The following is a 25,068-nucleotide window of genomic DNA, read 5'->3' as shown; positions in this document are numbered from 1 at the left end:
GCAGTGCAGTGTATGGCAGTGCGTGGGAGGTGTAGCAGTGCAGTGTATGGCAGTGCGTGGGAGGTGTAGCAGTGCAGTGTATGGCAGCGCGTGGGAGGTGTAGCAGTGCAGTGTATGGCAGCGCGTGGGAGGTATAGTATAGCAGTGCAGTGTATGGCAGCGTGTGGGAGGTGTAGCAGTATAGTGTATGGCAGCGTGTGGGAGGTGTAGCAGTGCAGTGTATGGCAGCGCGTGGGAGGTGTAGCAGTGCAGTGTATGGCAGCGCGTGGGAGGTGTAGCAGTGCAGTGTATGGCAGCGCGTGGGAGGTGTAGCAGTATAGTGTATGGCAGCGTGTGGGAGGTGTAGCAGTGCAGTGTATGGCAGCGCGTGGGAGGTGTAGCAGTGCAGTGTATTGCAGCGCGTGGGAGGTGTAGCAGTGCATGAGAGGTATAGTGTATAGCAGCGTGTGGGAGGTGTAGCAGTGCAGTGTATGGCAGCGTGTGGGAGGTGTAGCAGTGCAGTGTTTAGCAGTGTATGGCAGCGCGTGGGAGGTGTAGCAGTGCAGTGTATGGCAGCGCGTGGGAGGTGTAGCAGTGCAGTGTATGGCAGCGCGTGGGAGGTGTAGCAGTATAGTGTATAGCAGCGCGTGGGAGGTGTAGCAGTGCAGTGTATGGCAGCGCGTGGGAGGTGTAGCAGTGCAGTGTATGGCAGCGCGTGGGAGGTATAGCAGTGCATGAGAGGTATAGTGTATAGCAGCGTGTGGGAGGTGTAGCAGTGCAGTGTATGGCAGCGTGTGGGAGGTGTAGCAGTGCAGTGTTTAGCAGTGTATGGCAGCGCGTGGGAGGTATAGTAGTGCGTGGGAGGTATAGTAGTGCATGGGAGGTATAGTGTATGGCAGTACTGTGTACATACCAGCTCTCCTCCTGTTTGCAGCTTCCGCAGAATCCTGGTCCTTGTGTCTCACTCTCAGGATTTCCTCAATGGTGTTTGTACGAACATTATGCACTTGCACAACCGGAAACTGAAATATTACACGGTGAGTGTGTCGCACATGTGCAGCCTGCAGGTGGCGATGACGCACCCCTGCTGTGTATTATAGTCCTTTCCTTATTATATAATCCTCACAGGGCAATTACGACCAGTATGTGAAAACCCGTGAGGAGCTGGAGGAGAATCAGATGAAGAGATTTAATTGGGAGCAGGATCAGATTTCACATATGAAGGCGAGTCCTCATACATGTGCTGGGAACACGGGAAGGAGTCCTCATACGTGTGCTGGGAACACGGGAAGGAGTCCTCATACGTGTGCTGGGAACACGGGAAGGGGTCCTCACGCATGCTGTGCGGGGGACACGGGAAGGTGTCCTCGTACATGTGCAGGGGACACGGGAGGGAGTCCTCATACATGTGCTGGGAACACGGGAATGGGTCCTCGTACATGTGCGGGGGACACGGGAAGGAGTCCTCGTACATGTGCGGGGGACACGGGAAGGAGTCCTCGTACATGTGCAGGGGACACGGGATAGGGGCTTTTCATATGTTGGGACTGTCTGGGTTGGTACTGGAGCTACATTGGATAACGTATTTCTCTCTCCCTGGTGTATATAGAATTATATTGCTCGGTTTGGTCACGGTAGCGCTAAATTAGCGCGTCAGGCACAGAGCAAAGAGAAGACTTTGCAGAAGATGATGTCCTCTGGTCTGACCGAGAAAGTGGTCAATGACAAGGTAACCTTCAATTCTGTGCTCCATTATGTGTGACGGAGGGTGTATACGGAGCAGACTGCGCTATGTGATGTGATACCTGTATACTGTGTGTGACTGAGGCTGTATACGGAGCAGACTGCGCTGAGTGATGGGATATGTGACACCTGTATACTGGGTGTGACTGAGGCTGTATACGGAGCAGACTGTGCTGAGTGATGTGATATGTGACACCTGTATACTGCGTGTGACTGAGGCTGTATACGGAGCTGAGTGATGTGATATGTGACACCTGTATACTTCGTGCGACTGAGGCTGTATACGGAGCAGCACTTGTATCGGAGCTGCAGCTGTTGCATTGTAGCACTTCTAGTACATGTAAGAGACTGTTGCACACAATATACAAGTGTTGTATTTATTCTTTGGGAGATGTCAGGGGCCAGAGGGCTAACAATGGGTAGAGAGCGGGAGAGCGACCAATTCCAGCACCAGAAAGGTTAAACTTTTTGGCTGTTCACAGGACAGCCAGGCTCCTCCCCTCATCTACCCCGCCCCCAGCTACTTTCAGTTTTAGTTGTGCTGGCAGGAGCCAACACACACTAGAGAGGGGGCTGCCTTATAAAAAAAACCCTTTCTTTTCTTATTTTCACACTGACTTGGTTGGTGGCTGTGGAATTCACAGGAATTCCTGCTGTCCATTAATGTTCTCGAAGTGAGGGCAGTCCTGTGGTATCTCCACCAGGTCGAGCCTTGGCTTTGAGGTCCCCTTGTCCAAGTCCAGTTGTAAAACGCGACAACGGTGGCTTATATCAACCACCAGGGGGGCATGCTGAGTCGGGCGGCCATGGTGGAAGCCTCCCGCATCTTCTGATGGGCGGAGGGCAAGATCCCAGCCGTATCGGCAGTCTTTTATTCCGGGGGTCCTCCATTGGGAAGCGGACTTTCTCAGCCGTCGGACTTTGAATGCCAGCGAACGGGCCCTCCATCAGGAGGTGTTCTAGATGTTGGTAGACCGTTGGGGCAGACCAGAAGTTGACTTGATGTCCCCACGCCACAATCAATTGGTCACCCTGTACGGGTTCTGGTCTCGAGATGCAGAGGCCTTCATGGTAGACGCCCCGTCAGCCCCGTGGTCGTTGACTCTGATGCATGCATTTCCCCCCATCTCGCTCCTCCTCAGAGTTCTTTGCATGTTGAATGTGGAAAGGGGCACTTTCATCCTGGTGGCCCCACATTGGCCCAAGAGGATGATCTGGTTCTTGGATCTGCAGGCCCTGTCAGTGGCCCCTCTGATCTGTCTACCTCTATGGCCAGACCTGCTTACACAAGGTCCGTGTCTACATCCGAACCTGCAGCGCTGTCTTTGACGGGGTGGCTGTTGAGACCTCCATGATGAGAGCCAAAGGCTCAAGGGTCATATCAACTATGCTCAGGGCCCGTAAGCTTTCTTCGCCTGGTGCTTATAACGCATCTGGCTGGCTTACCTTTTCCGGGAGTTGCATTCGTCTTTTTAATCCTAGGATTTACAGATGGTCTAGGATTCAGTCCTTTCTGCAATGGGGTTTGGAGGCTGGCCTCCGCCTGTCTTCTTTGAAGGTACAGGTCTCGGTTCTCTCCATTCTGTTTCGCATGCGGTTGGCTTTGTTGCAGGATGTCTGCACTTTCTTGCAGGGGACAAACTATTTGTTCCCCCCCGGTTGCCCCATTTCAACCCTTGCAGTCGGTGGACCTTTGCTGGCTTACCTGGAAAATTGTTTTCCTGTTGGCCATTGCTTCGGCCAGGAGGGTGTCTGACCTGTTGGGTCTGTCCTGTCAGTCTCCTTTACTAGTCTTTCATCCTGGCGGTGCTTCGAAGCGTTCCTTCACACCTCCCCAATGTGGTATCCAAGTTTCATGTCAACCAGGAGATTGTGGTCCCTGCCTTTCATAGGCCGGATACCTCTCCTGAGCGGCCTTCCCTGGGTGTGGTCCCTGCCTTTCATAGGCTGGATACCTCTCCTGAGCGGCCTTCCCTGGGTGTGGTCCCTGCCTTTCATAGGCTGGATACCTCTCCTGAGCGGCCTTCCCTGGGTGTGGTCCCTGCCTTTCATAGGCCGGATACCTCTCCTGAGCGGCCTTCCCTGGGTGTGGTCCCTGCCTTTCATAGGCCGGATACCTCTCCTGAGCGGCCTTCCCTGGGTGTGGTCCCTGCCTTTCATAGGCCGGACACCTCTCCTGAGCGGCCTTCCCTGGATGTGGTCTCTGCCTTTCATAGTCCGGATACCTCTCCTGAGCGGCCTTCCCTGGGTGTGGTCCCTGCCTTTCATAGGCCGGACACCTCTCCTGAACGGCCTTCCCTGGGTGTGGTCCCTGCCTTTCATAGGCCGGACACCTCTCCTGAGCGGCCTTCCCTGGATGTGGTCCCTGCCTTTCATAGGCCGGATGCCTCTCCTGAGCGGCCTTCCCTGGGTGTGGTCCCTGCCTTTCATAGTCCGGATACCTCTCCTGAGCGGCCTTCCCTGGATGTGGTCCCTGCCTTTCATAGTCTGGATACCTCTCCTGAGCGGCCTTCCCTGGGTGTGGTCCCTGCCTTTCATAGGCCGGGTACCTCTCCTGAGCGGCCTTCCCTGGGTGTGGTCCCTGCCTTTCATAGTCTGGATAACCTCTCCTGAGCGGCCTTCCCTGGGTGTGGTTCCTGCCTTTTATAGGCCGGATACCTCTCCTGAGCGGCCTTCCCTGGGTGTGGTCCCTGCCTTTCATAGGCCGGATACCTCTCCTGAGCGGCCTTCCCTGGGTGTGGTCTCTGCCTTTCATAGGCCGGATACCTCTCCTGAGCGGCCTTCCCTGGGTGTGGTCCCTGCCTTTCATAGGCCGGATACCTCTCCTGAGCGGCCTTCCCTGGGTGTGGTCCCTGCCTTTCATAGGCCGGATACCTCTCCTGAGCGGCCTTCCCTGGGTGTGGTCCCTGCCTTTCATAGGCTGGATACCTCTCCTGAGCGGCCTTCCCTGGGTGTGGTCTCTGCCTTTCATAGGCCGTGTCACGGACCCACCGGTCGCCTGCTCCGATACGTCAATCTGAGCAGCTCCGGCCGTGACTGGGGTTCACTTTGGACTCTCGGGTCCTTTACTTGAGGTACACTGCCACCAGCCAAAACCTGATTTTAGCGCTTGAAACTGCACAAGGGGCGGCTTGGCTCGCACCTGACCGCACAATACAATATACAAATGGTAACGTAGCGTTCTCTTCTGAGGCTAATGAGTCTTAAGAACACAGAACCAGGACTGAGAATATGTATTATTTATTCCTAGAAATACTACAGAGCTTTAGAAAATAGTTACAAAATATTACAATAATTTTAAAAGTACACACACGATTAAATGCAATTTCAGAAATAAAATAAAAGGGAAAAATGACAGAACCGTATCCTACACTTAAGTACCAATCCTGACGTGGGGAGGTTCTCCACAAGAAATCTCTGGTCGCTTACAGCCTGTTTGCTAGACCCCCAGGTAGTGACCACTCACTATCCCAAGGTACAGAGATTTTATCTGCAGCCTCCCTCATCCCTCCCACCCTTGGGATTTTTAACCATTCCCTTGCTGAGCCTAGTGAAGGTCCCTAGATATAGGATCTTTCCCATAAAGAATTTGTCCCTGCTTTGAAGTAGATTTTTTACATTCCTCAAGTGATCAGAGGTAATTTAGTGGAGGGCCAGAGCAACTTTGGCCTGTTGGCTGTACACTATTGCTCCCCCCCCCCCCCCCCCCCCCCCAAATCTGGTTTGAGGGGTCTCAGATCTTTATCTTACATCCTAACTCCAGAGGAGTCCACAGATGTCAAACAGAGGGAATACAGGCCTCAAACTCAAACCAGGGTCACCTACAGTTTACCCACATAATAAAAGACCTGTCCTGATTCCAATACTCACAGGAGACATAACTCTACAACAATATCAGACATACATTGATCAAACAGATAATCATAACAGGAGGCATACGTTAATTTGATCGATCACCTGATCTGATCGTTACAGGCCGGATACCTCTCCTGAGCGGCCTTCCCTGGGTGTGGTCCCTGCCTTTCATAGGCCGGATACCTCTCCTGAGCAGCCTTCCCTGGATGTGCTCCGTGCTTTGCGCATCTATGTGCGTCACACTAGAACACTTTGGAAATCAGACTTTGTCCTTTATGGATTTCAGTAGAGGGGTTGGCCTGCTACTAAGCAGACTATTGCCTATTGGCTGAGGTCTGTTATCAGGCAGGCTTACTTGGGCCCCTCCCTCCCGGTTCCTGCGGTGGTCCGGTCTCATTCCACAAGGTCTGTGGATGCATCTTGGGCTGTTAGGGGCAATGCAACAGCAGATGAACTTTGCAAGACTTGGCCGTCCGTTAATATCGTCTTACGCTTCTATGCATTTGACGTGTTTCCCTCCCGGGACTCAGCATTTGGCCAGATTGTACTGGCCGCGGCACAGGCACGTCCCCACCCTTAGGTGGCTGCTTTAGATCGTCCCACTGTTACAATTGTGCTTATTAGTTTATATGCCCTAGCAGCAGAATGTGTGATTTTCTGGCCATTTGTCACAGAATATAAATGATAACTCACAAACTTGTCACTCATGGTTAGTGGTTGGGTTACACCAGTTATTGTCACACAACTGTGTTTACTCTTTCTAAATCATAATGACAACAAAAACTACAAATGACCCTGATCAAAAGTTTACATACAGTACTCTGGAGATTTTGGCCATATAACATGCACACAAGTTGGCGCAATCGGGTTTGAGTGGCTACTAAAGGTAACCATCCTCACCTGTGACCTGTTTGCTTGTAATCAGCGTGTGTGCATAAAAGGTCAGTGAGTTTCTGGTCTCCTGAAAGACCCTTGCATCTTTCATCCAGCACTGCACTGACGTGTCTGGATTCTGAATCATGGGGAAAGCAAAATAATTGTCACAGGATCTGCAGGAAAAGGTAATTGAATTGTATAAAACAGGAAAGGGAAATAAATAGATATCCAAACAATTGACAGGTGTTTCTCTAACTTCTATCTTGTCTCCTGCCTGGCTTGATCAAAACTGAAAGTAGCTTGCCCTGGAGGCGGGGTAGAGGAGGGGAGGGGTCTGGCTGACCTGGGAGCAGCCAAGAAATTTAACCTTTCTGGTTCTGGAATGGGCGCACATCCGCTCTCTACCCACTGTTAAGCCCTGTGGCCCCTGATGTCCTCGAAGAAAGAGATTTAACAGATAAGACACAAATCTCTATCACATTGCCTCAGTCTCCCCGTGGGTCCTGTCACATTGCGCTGTTCGGCACAGATATACCGTTCCGGGGAAGATTGCTAAGAGGATCTGTTTGATGTGGCTCCAGCAGATATGTATCAGGGTATATCTGTGTTACATGGACCTGCGCAGTGTGTATAGTAAATGATCATTTCTCTAACCTGCATTTCTCTTCTGTTTAAGACGCTCTCGTTCTTCTTCCCATCCTGTGGAAAGATTCCTCCGCCAGTAATCATGGTGCAGAACGTCAGCTTCCGCTACGCTGTGGATGGGGTAAGGAGTGGATGATGGTAGGACGTTTATCCCTGCTAGTACAACAGTGGAACAAGTCTAATTTCTCTCTCGCTCTTAGCCTCTCATCTACAAGAACTTGGAGTTTGGAATAGACTTGGATACTCGTGTGGCCCTGGTGGGTCCCAACGGGGCCGGAAAATCGACCTTATTGAAACTACTGACGGGGGAGGTGAGGATATTTGTTCACAAGTAGCCCAGCCCCGTCCCCCATGTTACAGACGACAGAGGATCTGTCACACTGATCTCCCCCCCCCCCCACACACACACACACACACCACACTGACCCCCCACCCACATTACAGATGACTGGCGAGAGGTCACACTGATCCCCCCCCACATTACAGATGACTGGCGAGAGGTCACACTGATCCCCCACCCACGTTACACATGGCCGGCGAGAGGTCACACTGATCCCCCACCCACGTTACACATGGCCGGTGAGAGGTCGCACTGATCCCCCACCCCATGTTACAGATGGCCGGTGAGAGGTCACACTGATCCCCCACCCCATGTTACAGATGGCCGGTGAGAGGTCACACTGATCCACGCCCAGATGGCCGGCGAGAGGTCACACTGATCCACACCCCCACCCCATGTTACAGTTGGCCGCGAGAGGACACACTGATCCCCCACCCACGTTACAGATGGCCGGCGAGAGCTCACACTGATCCCCCACCCCATGTTACAGTTGGCCGCGAGAGGACACACTGATTCCCCCACCCACGTTACAGATGGCCGGTGAGAGCTCACACTGATCCACGCCCCCACCCCATGTTACATATGGCCCGCGAGAGGTCACACTGATCCCCCACTCACGTTACAGATGGCCCGCGAGAGGTCACACTGATCCACAACCAGATGGCCCGCGAGAGGTCACACTGATCCCCCCCCCCCCCCCCCCCACACGTTACAGACGTCCGGCGAGAGTTCACACTGATCCACACCCAGATTGTCGGCGAGAGGTCACACTGATCCCCCCCCCACCCACGTTACAGCCGTCCGGCGAGAGGTCACACTGATCCTCCACCCACATTACAGATGGCCGGCGAGAGGTCACACTGATCCCCCCACTCACGTTACAGATGGCCGGTGAGAGGTCACACTGATCCCCCACGTTACAGATGGCCGGCGAGAGGTCACACTGATCCCCCACCCACGTTACAGATGGCCAGTGAGAGGTCACACTGATCCACACCCAGATGGCCGGCGAGAGGTCACACTGATCCCCCACCCACATTACAGATGGCCGGCGAGAGGTCACACTGATCCCCCACTCACGTTACAGATGGCCGGCGAGAGGTCACACTGATCCCCCACTCACGTTACAGATGGCCGGCGAGAGGTCACACTGATCCCCCACTCACGTTACAGATGGCCGGTGAGAGGTCACACTGATCCCCCACGTTACAGATGGCCGGCGAGAGGTCACACTGATCCCCCACCCACGTTACAGATGGCCAGTGAGAGGTCACACTGATCCACACCCAGATGGCCGGCGAGAGGTCACACTGATCCCCCACCCACATTACAGATGGCCGGCGAGAGGTCACACTGATCCCCCACCCACGTTACAGATGGCCGGTGAGAGAGGTCACACTGATCCCCCACGTTACAGATGGCCAGTGAGAGGTCACACTGATCCACACCCAGATGGCCGGCGAGAGGTCACACTGATCCTCCACCCACATTACAGATGGCCGGCGAGAGGTCACACTGATCCCCCACGTTACAGATGGCCGGCGAGAGGTCACACTGATCCATACCCAGATGGCCGGCGAGAGGTCACACTGATCCCCCACCCACATTACAGATGGCCGGCGAGAGGTCACACTGATCCCCCACCCACGTTACAGATGGCCAGTGAGAGGTCACACTGATCCACACCCAGATGGCCGGCGAGAGGTCACACTGATCCCCCACCCACATTACAGATGGCCGGCGAGAGGTCACACTGATCCCCCACCCACGTTACAGATGGCCGGTGAGAGGTCACACTGATCCCCCACGTTACAGATGGCCGGCGAGAGGTCACACTGATCCACACCCAGATGGCCGGTGAGAGGTCACACTGATCCCCCACCCATGTTACAGATGGCCGGCGAGAGGTCACACTGATCCCCCACGTTACAGATGGCTGGTGAGAGGTCACACTGATCCCCCACCCACATTACAGATGGCCGGTGAGAGGTCACACTGATCCCCCACGTTACAGATGGCCGGTGAGAGGTCACACTGATCCCCCACGTTACAGATGGCCGGCGAGAGGTCACACTGATCCACACCCAGATGGCCGGTGAGAGGTCACACTGATCCCCCACGTTACAGATGGCCGGCGAGAGGTCACACTGATCCACACCCAGATGGCCGGTGAGAGGTCACACTGATCCCCCACGTTACAGATGGCCGGCGAGAGGTCACACTGATCCACACCCAGATGGCCGGTGAGAGGTCACACTAATCACCCACCCATGTTACAGATGGTCGGTGAGAGGTCACACTGATCTTCCACCCACGTTAGACGTCCGGCGAGAGGTCACTGTATGTCTGACCGTTGTACTTGATCTGCTCTGTACAGTTGCTGCCCACAGATGGGATGATCAGAAAACATTCTCACGTGAAGATTGGCCGATACCATCAGCACTTAACGGAGCAGCTTGAACTTGACCTGTCGCCCCTGGAATACATGATGAAGTGTTACCCAGATATAAAGGAGAAGGAGGAGATGAGAAAGATCATTGGCAGATACGGACTGACAGGAAAACAGCAGGTAGATAGCGATGAGTCCTCTCTGGTCACCTCTGTGTGGGGACCATCGGGTGGTCGGTACTCCGCTGCCTGAGGGGATGGGAATTGGCTCCTGATTGTGTAGGTGCAATAGATGTAAGGAAAGGAGCAGTGTAATTGGCACCTGATGGGATTATGGCATAATAGTCCGTTACATGGGCGATAGGACACTCCAGTATTGGTGTATACAAGTATTCCCACCACTCTTGTGTCATGTCTGTGTCCATGGTCGGAACCTTTGTCTTCTGGCAGCCGTACACAGCACCCTGAGGTTTGCAGCTGGTCAGTGGGACGTCTTGTTCCCCGATGGCTGAGCAGTTAGTAGAATGGTCACACATGTCACCTGGCTAACTCTGTGCCTGTAAACTGTTCCCTGGAACTTGGGGTTTGGCTGATAAACACTTAGGGAGATCAGTATTGGATCTGCAGATGGTGGCAAGAACAATATTCTGCTCCAAAATGAGACCAGATTTATCTCTGGCTCCCAGCAGAAGGCCCTGAGCCAACACTGCTGGAAGAAACCTTTCTGCTCGGCCAAAGCGGACTTTCAGGTTCTCCTGTAGGACACCCGACCCTCCCTGCAATCTGCTGGGTCCATGGGCTGCTCCTCTATTGCACCTTTTCACCGTTGTACCCTGTACTTACCCCTAGAGGTTGGGGATGCCCATCTCCGCATTAGCCCGTGGGGGCACCAGAGCTTGTCATCATTAGTGCCAGTGTCTGCAGAGCCAAGGGGTATTACCATTCTCTATCTCTATAGACATAGGACCGGGCTTGCAGATGTGTGAATACGTGACCATTCAGACACACCGCGTCTGGGGCCATTGGTGCTTTCTTCATGCCTCATAGCTGACATTTTCCAGAGGACCAACCGGTTCCTTCTGGGGTCATCTTGGGTTGTCATCTGATTCAGGGGACATTAAGCAGAAGCTGGTCACCTACCTGTGGTGTGCCCGTCATTTCCACAATGCCGTCTCCCTTATAGCGGTCATGGTAATGGCAGCTCATATTACATGCATATGGAAGGTTACGGAACATTGCCCGGGGCTCACTACAGATGTGGAGCTTCGGGGTGAGATGGGGGCCCTGGAGGCACAAGCTTGGGGGTACTTCTACCCCAGAGACATAGGGTCCCCTCTCCAATCCTCTAACTCCTACCTGTGGCCTGACATAAGCCGGTAAGTAACCTTCTGAAGCACAGGCGGTCTCATCTGCCACGGTCTGTATGTATGGGCTGTGCCCGAGTGTAAGATCCGCAGTCTTACCATCTCGCCTTATCTGTCTGCTGCCTAGGTGAGTCCTATCCGCAACCTCTCTGACGGACAGAAGTGCAGAGTCTGCTTTGCCTGGTTGGCCTGGCAAAATCCTCACATGCTTTTCCTGGATGAACCCACCAATCATTTGGACATTGAGACCATCGATGCCCTGGCAGATGCCATCAATGAGTTTGAGGGAGGAATGATGCTTGTTAGCCACGATTTCCGGCTGATTCAGCAGGTATGGTCATGGCCGGTGGCCGATTTGTGACATTCGTCCAGCTCACTGCTTGTGACACTAATGCTTTCCTTATTGTGATTGGCTGTGCAGGTGGCCCAGGAAATCTGGGTGTGTGAGAAACAAGCCGTTACCAAATGGACGGGGGACATCTTATCCTACAAGCATCATCTGAAGTCCAGATTGGGCGACGAGGAGCCACCACGCAAGGGGAACTGAGCCGCTGTCGCCATCTTCATCAGCAAGAGACTAATGCATCGCTCTGTAAGGCCGGACAGTTGGTGGTGACAAGTGGGAGCTTGCGGCTGGCCTAGCGGGACACGCGTGGACGGTTACACGCGTGTGTCTGCGCGCTCTCATCTGATCGCACATGTATGGAGTATGTTTCTTTTGTTTTTTAAGCAAATTATTTATCTGTAATGGAAAGAAAAATAAAGAGAAACTTTGTTCTGCAGGTGGTTTCTGGGCTCTCCGCCGGTCACTGGCCCCACGTTCAGGCCCTGGGGGCCACATTATTATGTATTTGGCATATGGAGAGCTTGGACGATGTGACTGCTAATAAATCCCTATAACACTCTATACATTCAGCGCTGACACATCTGTGTGTACATACATGTAATAAACGCTTACATTTGTAGAGACGCGATATGCAGCCGTCTGTATGGGGGTGGGGGGGTTGCAGTGTGCACTGGGAGATTGCTGCGGAGGGCGTCACGCTGATAACTAATGACATTGTGTGCATCTGGGAACACGCTGTGTACATGACATTCCTGTGTTATTTATAGCGGACAGTGACACCAGGCTGAAGCTGACGGGTCGGGGGGAAGTTTTGTGACCTGAATAGTGCCAGTAATCCGGAACAGACGTCCGTATTGTAGTGCAGGAACTGCAGAGAGGTGTTACACAGCGTAGTCCAGGCATAGGGATCATTTCTAGTGCATCAGTGACATGTTAGAGTAACAGTGAGCGGTTCTGGTGACTGCAGAGGAGGGCGCGTACAGGTGATCTCTGACTGTAGAGTCGTTGTGTGTACAGAGATCTGACGCAGGGGGGGCTCTTACAGGTGACCACAGCCGCAGACGAGGGCGCGTACAGGTGATCTCTGACTAGAGGCGTGTGTACAGAGAGATCTGACGCAGGGGGGGGGGGGGGGGGGGGGCGGCGGCTCTTACAGGTGACCGCAGACGAGGGCGCATACAGGTGACCGCAGAGGGGGGCATGTTCAGGTGATCTCTGACCGCAGAGGGGGGTGTGTACAGGTGATTGCAGAGGAGGGAGTGTGTACAGGTGATATAGGGCCGCAGAGGGGGCGTGTACAGGTGATATAGGGCCGCAGAGGGGGCGTGTACAGGTGATATAGGGCCGCAGAGGAGGGCGTGTACAGGTGATATAGGGCCGCAGAGAGGGCGTGTATAGGTGATATAGGGCCGCAGAGGGGGCGTGTACAGGTGATATAGGGCCGCAGAGGGGGGCGTGTACAGGTGATATACGACCGCAGAGGGGGGCGTGTACAGGTGATATACGACCGCAGAGGGGGGCGTGTACAGGAGATATACGACCGCAGAGGGGGCGTGTACAGGTGATATAGGGCCGCAGAGGAGGGAGTGTACAATGTCCTCGCATTCCTTCCCTTTCTCCAGCTGCGCTTTGCGTTCTCTTCAGTTAGAGGCCGAGGAACTGGATAGATGGGAAGTTCGTAAGAAAACCCGTCTCGCTCTGAGATCCTCACTCTATAAACAGCCCCCAGTCAGAGCGGCTCAGCAGCCCCCCTCTCTCTGCACAGACCCCATCATCCACAATGCACTCTACAGTGGTAATCTGGATACCCTGAGGGATTACGTGGCTGCAGAGAACTCTACCAACCTGCTCGTCCCTACATGGAACCACGACCTGCGCTGGAGCAGCGAGCAGACCGGTGAGTCTGAGGGCAGGTGTGTAACACAGGGGCTGTTATGGGGTATGTCTAGGACAACCACCATTGGTCAATAGATCGACACATGAGTTTTTCTTAGACCATCTTGACCTTTTTCATGTATCAACATCTTCTGTAGGCCGTGCTCCCTACCAATAAGAGAGTTCTTCTCAGGACTTATATTTGGGAGAATATACACCTTTGCCTCAACAGGAATACTACAAAAGTAGTCCCATTCTCCGCCTGTACTGGGTAAAGAATCTGGCATCTCCAAGTTCCGCCCTCTGCCAGCTACCACTGCTGAGGTCTGGTCAGTGCCCAGTGGGGAACCAGCCAACACCAACCAGGTGTGACGCATACACCCTACCAGGTAGTACTCAGGCCAGGTGTGTGGGCCTGAGGAGGTATCCGTGGTTCCAGATGCCACGTGGTAGGAGTCTGGCGGTGGCAGCGATATCCCCGCCGACTGCGTAGTGAGTGGAGTCAGTAACCAGTAAATCCCCTACTGGCCAGGTCCCAAGAGACCAGGATCTGCTTTCTGTGGACCTGACGGGCGTAGCCAGCACGAGCAGGCATCCGGTCTCTTTATGTCGACTTCTTGTTGACCTATTGACTATTAACCTAAACAATGTTGACCTATCATCCAGTTCCAAATGTGAAGAGAGTGGAAGGCTGTTGGCTGTGTGTGGTGAAATGAGTGAGGTTGGTTGGTGGGTGGTGAATTGGTTGGGGCTGGTTATTATATGTGGCATGAAGCCAGTAGAACACTGGCATCTGGGTGAGGTGAGTGGAAGGCTGTGGTGGGTAGGTAGGTTGCAGGGTGAGTGGAGTGGAAAATAGGTGTGGTGTGGCATTAGGTCAGTGGAAGTCTAGTGGGTATGTAGGTGTGGTGTGAGGCAGGTTGAAGACTGGTGGGTTGCAGGGTGAGTGAAAGGTTGGAGGGTAGATGTGGTGTGAGGCAGGTGGAAGTTTGCATGGTGAATGGTAGGCTGGTGTGTAGGTGTGGTGCGGCATTTGGTGGGTAGGCAAGTTGGTTCGTAAGGTGTGAGAAGAGTGGATAGTGGGTATGTAGGTGTGAGGTGAGTGGAGGGCTGGTAGGTAGGTGTGAAGTGAGTGGATGATTGGGTGAGTTGAGTGGAAGGCTCATGAGTAGTTAGGTTTGCTGTGAGGTGAGTGGATCTCTGGCAGGTGATACAGGTATGATATCACATATCTGCAGATTGCTGTTACTTCGGCCGCCTGGTGGGGGTGCAGCTATGAATGGTGTGATTTGTCCCATAGATACTTGTGTAGTTTCACGGCGTCAGGCTATGCTACGTTGTCAGTGTAGCCTAACGGCTGCCTAGCGTAGGGTCCCCATCAGGCAGCGTAGTCACTGTACTGTCCCCGCGAGTTGCAGCTCTCGCACAGCCTGGTGTCCCTGGAAAGCCTAGTGAGCACCTCTCACACAGCGCTGGTAACCGCCAGATCCCCTGCGCTGGCCGATACCGGCAGAGAGGCACTCCAGACGCTTGTGCATCTCAGTAATTCTTGCAGCAGGGTACGACAACCCTGTCCATGTTCACTTCAAGGAGGCGGTTAGGGGTTCGCTAGTACGTGCATCTCGTGCACAAAGGGGGGGGGGGGGGGGGTCGGGTCCATGTTACATACTGGCAAATGCCTCCTTTTCAAACCACCACTGTCCACACCAGCCCGAAGCGTGGCGAGCAGATAAAGTACGCGTCCTCCCGACCTGTTCATACCCCACTATCCACGTCGGTGTGGAGTTGATTTTATAAAGTGTGTCAAGAGCAGCAAGGGCATGTGGAAAAGTGTGGTGAGTCCCACGAGGGGACACGGAATACACGTCAAGTAATCCGCGGGGCTCGCTGCGCTCCTCACGCTTGGGGCTCGGTTTCCGCGTCCCCGCGCGGGGCTCGCTATGCTCGCCACACTTTGGGCAAAGTGGCTCGCTGCACTCGCCACACTTTATAACATCAACTCCATGCCGACGTGGATAGGGGGTGTATGAACAGGTCGGACGCTGGCCACCCTTCGGGCTGACGTGGATAGTGGCGGGTTTCAGGAACACATTCACACCTGTCATGTCATCCATCTGAAGCAATAATGATGACACGTGTTAACCATTTAACATTGTTAAATAATAATGTAGAACAGCAACAAAGTCCCAGAAAGGTCCAAAACACTTATTCCTCCGGCACAGCAGCCCCTCTAGATGCAGCTGATGTTGACACAGCTGTGTCATCCTCGGCGTCGGCTGCTTTGTCGGCAGGTAGGACAAGTCCTCCGCCCCTAGGGTTTTGCCCCACATAAATTCCTGCAAGTATGAGTCCAGGTACTGGTGTGCAGTGCCCCTCTGCCTCTTATTCCTCCACTTGCAGGAGCCCCAGACTCTCGATATTCTGGGTATGGACCCCAGTGTCTGGATCCACAAAGTTATAACGTGGTTAACGCACAGGTGGTGGTACCCAGCCAGCTCAAGTTCTTCCATATTGTATGCACGCCAACAGTCCGAACAGATGGTGGTACCTGGCTCTATGTGTGCTTTGATGGCAGACATCAGGGTCCTGGCATCGCAGCTGTGATGAAGCATTCACCGGTCTCACGCGATATCCCACCGAAGAGCCTCTACTGTGGTAGGACACGTCCAATGTGGCTCTTACACTGGAAAAACAGACTTTCATCCACCTCAACAGTTTTGCCAGGTCCGCCAATCCGGCGTTGGGGCTGGGACATCAGATGGAGGGTACACGCCTCCCGCATCAGATTGTTATATATAAAGGCGGTTTTAGAAATCTTGAGGTGGCGCTCACAAAACTGAATGCTTGTCAGCTCCTCCACCCACGAAAATATGAACCGTAGAAAGGGTTAGAAAGGTCAGGTGACATCTGCGAAACCATTGTGTGGCCCGGAGACGGACCTTCGTCCCACAGCTTCTTATGTGGCAGCGCCAAATACACTCCTTTATGTTGAGCCTCATAGGATGCCCATTGACACAGGTCTGTGTCTCCGGTAGCAAGTGGTGGCGTTGGAAAAACTCCACCGACTCCTCCTCCGTCTGCGGCAGGTTAAAAATGGTTAATGGATCAGCAGCCATAACTGACGCAATGTAATAAGCGGTGAATCAATGCTGACTGACTACACGAAATGCGTAACGCTGACTGACTATCCCAGGTGGAGGCGAGTCAGGTGGTAGTGTGGGAGGCAAGCTTTTGCATTTATCAGACCTTGATGAAAGAACCATGATGATGCTTGTATGCTCGACATGGTCTCCAGAGGCTACACCCTTACTTTCCGAAGGGGTTTCCAAACAGATCAAAGCAAGAGCTCTCAGAGTCCATCAGTTATCTTCTGGCTTCCAAAGTCATCTTTCCTGTTCCCAGGCCACAGAGAGGTAGTGGTTCTTTGTTCAGAAGCCTTATGCGTAATTTTGTTTTGTTACGCAACCTCAAATTATTGAACAAGTATCTTTGGATCCCAAGGTTCCAGATGGAATCTTTTCTTTCCATCATTTTATCGCTGGAGCTGGGAGATTTCATGGCCACTTTGGGCACCCAGGACACCTATCTGCATGTGCCCATCACAGTTTTCTATGCTTTTCACTAGAGATGTGCAGGCTCTGATTTACTCTGATTTCAAAGCAGGATCTTTTTGGCTATCAACTGTCAACAACTGTCATGTGATTTGGGATAGCCAATAAGATCCTGCTTTGAAATCAGAGTAAATCAGAGCCTGCACATCTCTACTTTGCACTCAGGAACAATCACTATCTGTTTCCTGCATTAACTTTTTGTCTTGCTGCAGCTCCTCATGTCTTCACGAAGATCATGGCTGTTAGAACTGCTCATCTTAGGAACAAAGGAATCAGGATTCTTCCATACTGTACCTAGATAATCTGATCATCGTAGCGCAGTCACCGGAGGTTCTCACATCTCCATCTGGTGATGTTCTTTATCTGGTCTCATGGCTGGATTGTCAATTGGCCAAAGCAGTCAGTGAACCCAATTCAGGAAATGCTCCATTTGGGGCTCTTTTAAACTCTTGGGTGCAATGGGTCTTCTTCCTGGAGGACAAACTTCAGACCCCTCAAGTCACAGGAGAGTGTCCATCCACTCCTGCATACGGATTCTGGGGTCACTGGTTTCCACCCTCGACATTGTGGAATATGTCCTGTTCCAATCCCATCTGCTTCAGCAGGAGATTCTCTTCAGGTAGAAGTCCCATCTACACATCCAGATTCAGATGATTGTGGGAGATCCAAACCTCTGGAGAGAGGACAGACGCAAGCTTGTGCGGTTGGGGAGTAGTCAGCAGCCAGCAGTCCTTCCTGTGTCTTTGAATGCCTCAGGAGAGTTGTCTCCCTATCAACCTCCTGGATCTCAGAGCAATGTTCCGAGCTCTTTGTCTGGCCCGGCTATTGTTTTAGTATCGCTCGGTCCTGGTGCAGAAGGACAACGTGACAGCTGTCACATGCAGGGCGGCATTTAGACAAGGCACAATGGAGGAAGTGATCTGCATTTTCAATTGGGCAAAACGCAATGTTCCGGCTGTCAGTGGTGTTCATATCATTGGTCCAGAATTGTGAAATGGACTTCCTAAGTTTCCAATTTAGTTCAGAGAATGAGCTCTGCATCCAGATGTTTTTCAGCAGCTAGTATGTTTCTGGGGCATGCCAGATGTAGACCTGATGGTGCCTCGCCAAATTTGCAAAATTCCAGCTTATGGTTCGTGGACCATAAGTATAGGCTTTTCTTTACAGACAGAGGAAAATCATTTGATGGTGAGTACCCATCTGCGGATGTGTAAGTAGCGTGGGGATTGGCTGGCCGAGGAGGTGGTGCGTTCTGCGAGGCGGCGTTTACCTGCTTACTAAGCAGCTAATATACATAGCCTTGCATGCAGGTCTGAATTACCCCCTATGTTCAATGCCCATAAGCCTTCATGTGTGTATTACCGGGTTTGGTGGGCTTACTTTACTTGGTGTTAGGCTAGGAGCGATAACCCAAGGTTGTTTAAGCTCTCCTGGCTGGTTTCCATGCATGATGGCGTCTTTCCTTTCTGAAGGTAGCGGTATCTGCACTCTCGGCCCATGTTCACAGAAAGCTGGCATTCATGGCTGACATTTGCACCTTTTTACAAGGTGTCGTTTACGTATAGCCCCCGTTTTTTTTAAGCCTTTGGGCTCCTCCATCTCCGCCTTTTAAACCATTGATCTCTGCGGATATGCCATGGCTGACTCTAGTTTTTCCTCACTATTGTATCAGCTTAGAGGGTATTTGACTTGGGGCACGTTCATGCCATACTCCATTTTTATTTTCCATCCTGATCGAGCAGTTCTTCGGAAGTGGCCCAATCACCTTCCCAAAGTGGTTCTGGCCTTCCAGGATCATCATTCTTCTCCTGGTGAGGCCTATTTGGGGATGCAGGCACCCCTCCCTGATGCACCTGTTTTTGCCTCTCTGGTTTAACTTTCCTCTGTGTTTGGACCTATGGCTTGCCTGATCTTCTTTCTTCTTCTTGCTCCTGGCTTGGGCTTGCTAACTTACTGGGTGCCTGGGCTGCCCTGGGTGCCTGGGCTGCCCAGAGTTGAAAGTTTAACTGTTTGATGCCTGGTCCTACTGTCCAGTGTTGTACCCAACGTCAAGCCCTGTGTCCTCTATGGATCTAAAAAAGAGAGATTTAACATTTTTTAAATCTAATTTTCCTGGGGATCATCCAATATTATCATTTTGGGTCAAGCCCGGTCAGCACTCGAGTGTCATCATCCCAAAATCAGCCCCATCAACACTCCAGTTTCATCATCCCAGCTACAGCCTGGACAACACTCCAGTGTCATCATCCCGGATACAGCCTGGACAACACAGCAATCTGGATTCATCCTGGTCAGCACTCCAGTGTTATCATTGCAGCTACAGCCCAGTCAGCATCCCAGTGTAGTCACTCTCAATACAGCCCAGGCAGTACTCCAATGTTATAACTCCAGATACAGCCTGGTCACTACTCCAGAGTCATCATTTGGATACAGCCCGAACAACACTCCAGTGTTATTCCTGATACAGCCTGGTCAGCACTCCAGTGTCATCATTCCATATACAGCCTGGACAGCACTCGAGTGCTGTCATTCTGGATACAGCTTGGTCAGCACTTCAGTGTTATCAATCTGGATACAGCCTGGACAACACTCCAGTGTTATAATTGCAGCTACAGCCCAGTCAGCACCCCAGTGTAATCACTCTAGATACAGCCTAGTCAGTATTCCAGTGTTATCACTCCGGATACAGCCACAGTCGTCATTCCGGATACAGCCTGCTCAGCACTCCAGTGTCATCACTCCAGATACGGCCCGGACAACATTTCAGTTTGATCAATCTGGATACAGCCCGGTCAGCACTCCAGTGTTATCATTGCAGCTACAGCCTGGTCAGCACCCCAGTGTAATCACTCTGGATACAGCCCAGTCAGTACTCCAGTGTTATTACTCCGGATGCAGCCTGGTTGCTACTCCAGAGTCATAATTTGGCTACAGCTTGCTTAGCACCCAGTGTCATCATTCTGGATACAGCCTGGTCAGCACTCTAGTGTCATCATCCCTGATACAGCCCGGACAACACTCCTGTGTCATCATTACAATATATATATATATTCTGGACAGCACTCCAGAGTCATAATTTCAGATACAGCCCAGACAAACACTCCAGTGTCATCATTCCGGATACAGCCTGGTCAGCACTTCAGTGTAATCATTCCATATACAGCCTGGTCAGCACTCCAGTGTCATCATTTGGATACAGCCCACTCTGCACCCCAGAGTCATCATTCCAGATACAGCTTGGTCAGCACTCCAGTGTCATCATCCCTGATACAGCCCAGACAACAATCCAGTGTCATCAATCTGGATACAGCCTGGTTAGCACTCCAGTGTCATCATTCTGGATATACAGTAGCCTGGTCAGTACTCCAGTGTCATCATTACATATACAGACTTATCAGCACTCCAGTGTTGTCATTCTGGATATAGCCCAGTCAGCTCTCCAGTGTCATTATTCCATATACAGTCTGGACAGCACTCCAGTGTCATCATTCCGGATACAGCCCAGCCAGCACTCCTGTGTCATAATTGGAGCTACAGCCTGGTCAGCACCCCAGTGTAATCACTCTGGATACAGCACCATCGCTACTTCAGAGTCATCATTCTGGATACAACCCGCTCAGTACCTCGGAGTCATCATTCTGGATACAGGCCAGACAGCACTCCAGTGTCATCATTCTGGATACAGCCCGGTCAGTTCTCCAATGTCGTCATTTCTTATACAGGCCAATCAGCACTGTGCTCCTGCTGTGCCCCCATGCAGTAAAGTGATGCTGTAAAGTTGGCATCTCACTTCACAATGCCAGGCGTTGCAGCAGAGCAAAGGATCAGATGATTGTCTTCCCTAGCGGATCACTGCTCCTGCTGGTTGGAGGCAGGCAGCTGCTGGTTGGAAGCAGGCAGCTGCGGGTTGGAGGCAGGCAGCTGCGGGTTGGAGGCAGGCAGCTGCAGGTTGGAGGCAGGCAGCTGCAGGTTGGAGGCAGGCAGCTGCTGGTTGGAGGCATAGTGACACGCTCAGATTATTTTATTCACCCAGCAAAGTGAAGTAAAGGGATTCACAGGAACAGAGCTATGTCACTACATGTGATCATTAATACATGCGTGTGATGCATTCAGTGGTTACATTTATCACAGATAGACGGCTTTGAAAGATCTCATGTGCCTCATTATTACAGCTATACATATATAGGACAGTCTATTAGACATCCAAACACTATCACCGCGAGCAGGATTCTGGGAGAGGAACCTGGTAAGTGCTGTAACTCTAGAGGACATTACTAAATATAGGAAGCAGACAGAGGACGGGACCGGGGACAGAGAGAGAGACAGGCGGCCATGTGTGAGGTGATTGTGACGCGGAAGGCCACTGGTCCAGCTCTGGATTACTGGTTGTCCCTTCTATCAGGGCAGACAGATGCCGTCCAGGAGCTGCTGGAGGACACAGACCGCCTCATTCACCCCAACTCTCTGTTTGATACCAGTGATGTGGAGGAATGGAGGAACTATCGGTACAACCCAACCGCTCTGAGTAGGTGACCTCACTATGAGTGTGTGTTACTGCTTTGTACTAGGTGTGTGACCAGGGGGACATCCTGGAGTCAATGTCACCACACTTCCAATTTTGGTCTCATTGTGAGGAGCAAATCCAGCTGAAGGTTCATTATTGGGCCCATGTGGAGATACAAAGGGGGCTGCACCTCATAGCATCCAATTATTGTCACCCTGTGCTGTGACCCTTCCTTGTCTGTCTGCACAGCTTGGCTTCACCCTAGACTCTGGGGCTCTCTCTGTATTGTATGTGTCTGATGTATTACAAGCACAGCACACCACCCTAGGCTCTGGGGCTCTCTCTGTATTGTATGTGTCTGATGTATTACAAGCACAGTACACCACCCTAGGCTCTGGGGCTCTCTCTGTATTGTATTGTATGTGTCTGTGATGTATTACAAGCACAGCACACCACCCTAGGCTCTGGGGCTCTCTCTGTATTGTATGTGTCTGTGATGTATTACAAGCACAGTACACCACCCTAGGCTCTGGGGCTCTCTCTGTATTGTATGTGTCTGATCTATTACAAGCACAGAACACCACCCTAGGCTCTGGGGCTCTCTCTGTATTGTATGTGTCTGATGTATTACAAGCACAGCACACCACCCTAGGCTCTGGGGCTCTCTCTGTATTGTATGTGTCTGATGTATTACAAGCACAGTACACCACCCTAGGCTCTGGGGCTCTCTCTGTATTGTATGTGTCTGATGTATTACAAGCACAGCACACCACCCTAGGCTCTGGGGCTCTCTCTGTATTGTATGTGTCTGATGTATTACAAGCACAGTACACCACCCTAGGCTCTGGGGCTCTCTCTGTATTGTATGTGTCTGTGATGTATTACAAGCACAGCACACCACCCTAGGCTCTGGGGCTCTCTCTGTATTGTATGTGTCTGATGTATTACAAGCACAACACACCACCCTATGCTCTGGGGCTCTCTCTGTATTGTATTGTATGTGTCTGTGATGTATTACAAGCACAACACACCACCCTAGACTCTGGGGCTCTCTCTGTATTGTATGTGTCTGATGTATTACAAGCACAGCACACCACCCTAGACTCTGGGGCTCTCTCTGTATTGTATGTGTCTGATGTATTACAAGCACAGTACACCACCCTAGACTCTGGGGCTCTCTCTGTATTGTATGTGTCTGATGTATTACAAGCACAGTACACCACCCTAGGCTCTGGGGCTCTCTCTGTATTGTATGTGTCTGATGTATTACAAGCACAACACACCACCCTATGCTCTGGGGCTCTCTCTGTATTGTATGTGTCTGATATATTACAAGCACAGCACACCACCCTAGGCTCTGGGGCTCTCTCTGTATTGTATGTGTCTGTGATGTATTACAAGCACAGCACACCACCCAAGGCTCTGGGGCTCTCTCTGTATTGTATGTGTCTGATGTATTACAAGCACAGCACACCACCCTAGACTCTGGGGCTCTCTCTGTATTGTATGTGTCTGATGTATTACAAGCACAGTACACCACCCTAGGCTCTGGGGCTCTCTCTGTATTGTATGTGTCTGTGATGTATTACAAGCACAGCACACCACCCTAGGCTCTGGGGCTCTCTCTGTATTGTATGTGTCTGTGATGTATTACAAGCACAGCACACCACCCTAGGCTCTGGGGCTCTCTCTGTATTGTATGTGTCTGATGTATTACAAGCACAGCACACCACCCTAGACTCTGGGGCTCTCTCTGTATTGTATGTGTCTGATGTATTACAAGCACAGTACACCACCCTAGGCTCTGGGGCTCTCTCTGTATTGTATGTGTCTGTGATGTATTACAAGCACAGCACACCACCCTAGGCTCTGGGGCTCTCTCTGTATTGTATGTGTCTGTGATGTATTACAAGCACAGCACACCACCCTAGGCTCTGGGGCTCTCTCTGTATTGTATTGTATGTGTCTGTGATGTATTACAAGCACAGCACACCACCCTAGACTCTGGGGCTCTCTCTGTATTGTATGTGTCTGATGTATTACAAGCACAGTACACCACCCTAGACTCTGGGGCTCTCTCTGTATTGTATGTGTCTGATGTATTACAAGCACAGTACACCACCCTAGGCTCTGGGGCTCTCTCTGTATTGTATGTGTCTGATGTATTACAAGCACAACACACCACCCTATGCTCTGGGGCTCTCTCTGTATTGTATGTGTCTGATGTATTACAAGCACAACACACCACCCTAGACTCTGGGGCTCTCTCTGTATTGTATGTGTCTGATGTATTACAAGCACAACACACCACCCTAGGCTCTGGGGCTCTCTCTGTATTGTATGTGTCTGATGTATTACAAGCACAGCACACCACCCTAGGCTCTGGGGCTCTCTCTGTATTGTATGTGTCTGATGTATTACAAGCACAGTACACCACCCTAGGCTCTGGGGCTCTCTCTGTATTGTATGTGTCTGATGTATTACAAGCACAGCACACCACCCTAGACTCTGGGGCTCTCTCTGTATTGTATGTGTCTGATGTATTACAAGCACAACACACCACCCTAGGCTCTGGGGCTCTCTCTGTATTGTATGTGTCTGATGTATTACAAGCACAGCACACCACCCTAGGCTCTGGGGCTCTCTCTGTATTGTATGTGTCTGATGTATTACAAGCACAGTACACCACCCTAGGCTCTGGGGCTCTCTCTGTATTGTATGTGTCTGATGTATTACCAGCACAGCACACCACCTGTGGGCACTGTGATCGGATGCCTGTCCTCGCTGGCTTCACCCTCTCTGTATTGTATGTGTCTGTGATGTATTACAAGCACAACACACCACCCTAGGCTCTGGGGCTCTCTCTGTATTGTATGTGTCTGATGTATTACATCTGTTGTGCTTATAATCTACGTCCACAGGCTGCCTGTTGCATATTCCACACTCCCAATGCCGTATCAAAGCACTATGTCTTCCCATTATGTATATACTAGATGTTGTCCCATATCTTACACGAGCCCAGAAGCTGCCTTATATGTTTGTTCTCTGGGTGCTGGAGTATGTGGGCAGAGTAGCTGAGGAGGCAAAGGTGGACCCAGATGATGCCCATTATCACCCACCCCTTGTAGGTGCTATGTGGCCATTGCTTTAATGTTCTGGATGGTGGTCAGCGGGATATTGGGATGCTGTCTGTACTGTACAGTGGTAAGCGGGATGATGTGTGTTCTATATGGCCTTCAGTGGGATGCTGTGTGTACTGTATGGCGGTTGGTGGGATGCTGTGTGTACTGTATGGTGGTTATTGGGATGATTTATGTATTGGATGGTGGTCGGTGGGATGCTGTGTGTACTGTATGGTGGTTGGGGGGATGCTGTGTGTAGTGTATGGTGGTTAGTGTGATGCTGTGTGGATTGGATGGCGGTTGGTGAGATGCTGTGTACTATATGGTGGTTGGTGGGATGCTGTGTGTATTGGATGGTGGTCAGCGGGATACTGAGTGTTTATTATGGTGATCAGTGGAATGCTGTGTGTTCTGCATGGC

The 25,068-nt window shown here is 51.7% G+C and overlaps 2 protein-coding genes across 5 annotated transcripts in view; both read left to right on the top strand.

Moving 5' to 3' along the window:
- ABCF2 (ATP binding cassette subfamily F member 2) overlaps nt 1-11,972 on the top strand; it is a 36,761-nt gene extending 24,789 nt beyond the window's left edge. For all 3 annotated transcript variants that reach the window (XM_083186523.1, XM_083186524.1, XM_083186521.1), the window contains exons 7-14: nt 914-1,016; nt 1,108-1,203; nt 1,589-1,708; nt 7,130-7,219; nt 7,299-7,409; nt 9,816-10,007; nt 11,318-11,521; nt 11,612-11,972. In XM_083186523.1, coding sequence (XP_083042649.1) covers nt 914-1,016; nt 1,108-1,203; nt 1,589-1,708; nt 7,130-7,219; nt 7,299-7,409; nt 9,816-10,007; nt 11,318-11,521; nt 11,612-11,737 — 1,042 coding nt within the window. In that variant the 3' untranslated portion in view covers nt 11,738-11,972. The remainder of the gene's footprint in view (nt 1-913; nt 1,017-1,107; nt 1,204-1,588; nt 1,709-7,129; nt 7,220-7,298; nt 7,410-9,815; nt 10,008-11,317; nt 11,522-11,611) is intronic.
- A 1,145-nt stretch (nt 11,973-13,117) lies between these two features.
- ASB10 (ankyrin repeat and SOCS box containing 10) overlaps nt 13,118-25,068 on the top strand; it is a 111,164-nt gene continuing 99,213 nt past the window's right edge. The window contains exon 1 of one of the 2 annotated variants that reach the window (XM_083186179.1): nt 13,118-13,433. In XM_083186179.1, the coding sequence (XP_083042305.1) occupies nt 13,130-13,433 (304 nt within the window). In that variant the 5' untranslated portion in view covers nt 13,118-13,129. Of the gene's footprint in view, nt 13,434-21,097; nt 21,548-25,068 lie in introns of those variants that run through there. The other variant, XM_083186178.1, reaches the window with a different exon arrangement.

Source organism: Crinia signifera, chromosome 5 (assembly GCF_055691185.1).
Source record: "Crinia signifera chromosome 5, ASM5569118v1, whole genome shotgun sequence".
In the NCBI taxonomy this organism is placed as follows: domain Eukaryota; kingdom Metazoa; phylum Chordata; class Amphibia; order Anura; family Myobatrachidae; genus Crinia; species Crinia signifera.
This window is presented reverse-complemented; position numbering and strand designations above follow the sequence as displayed.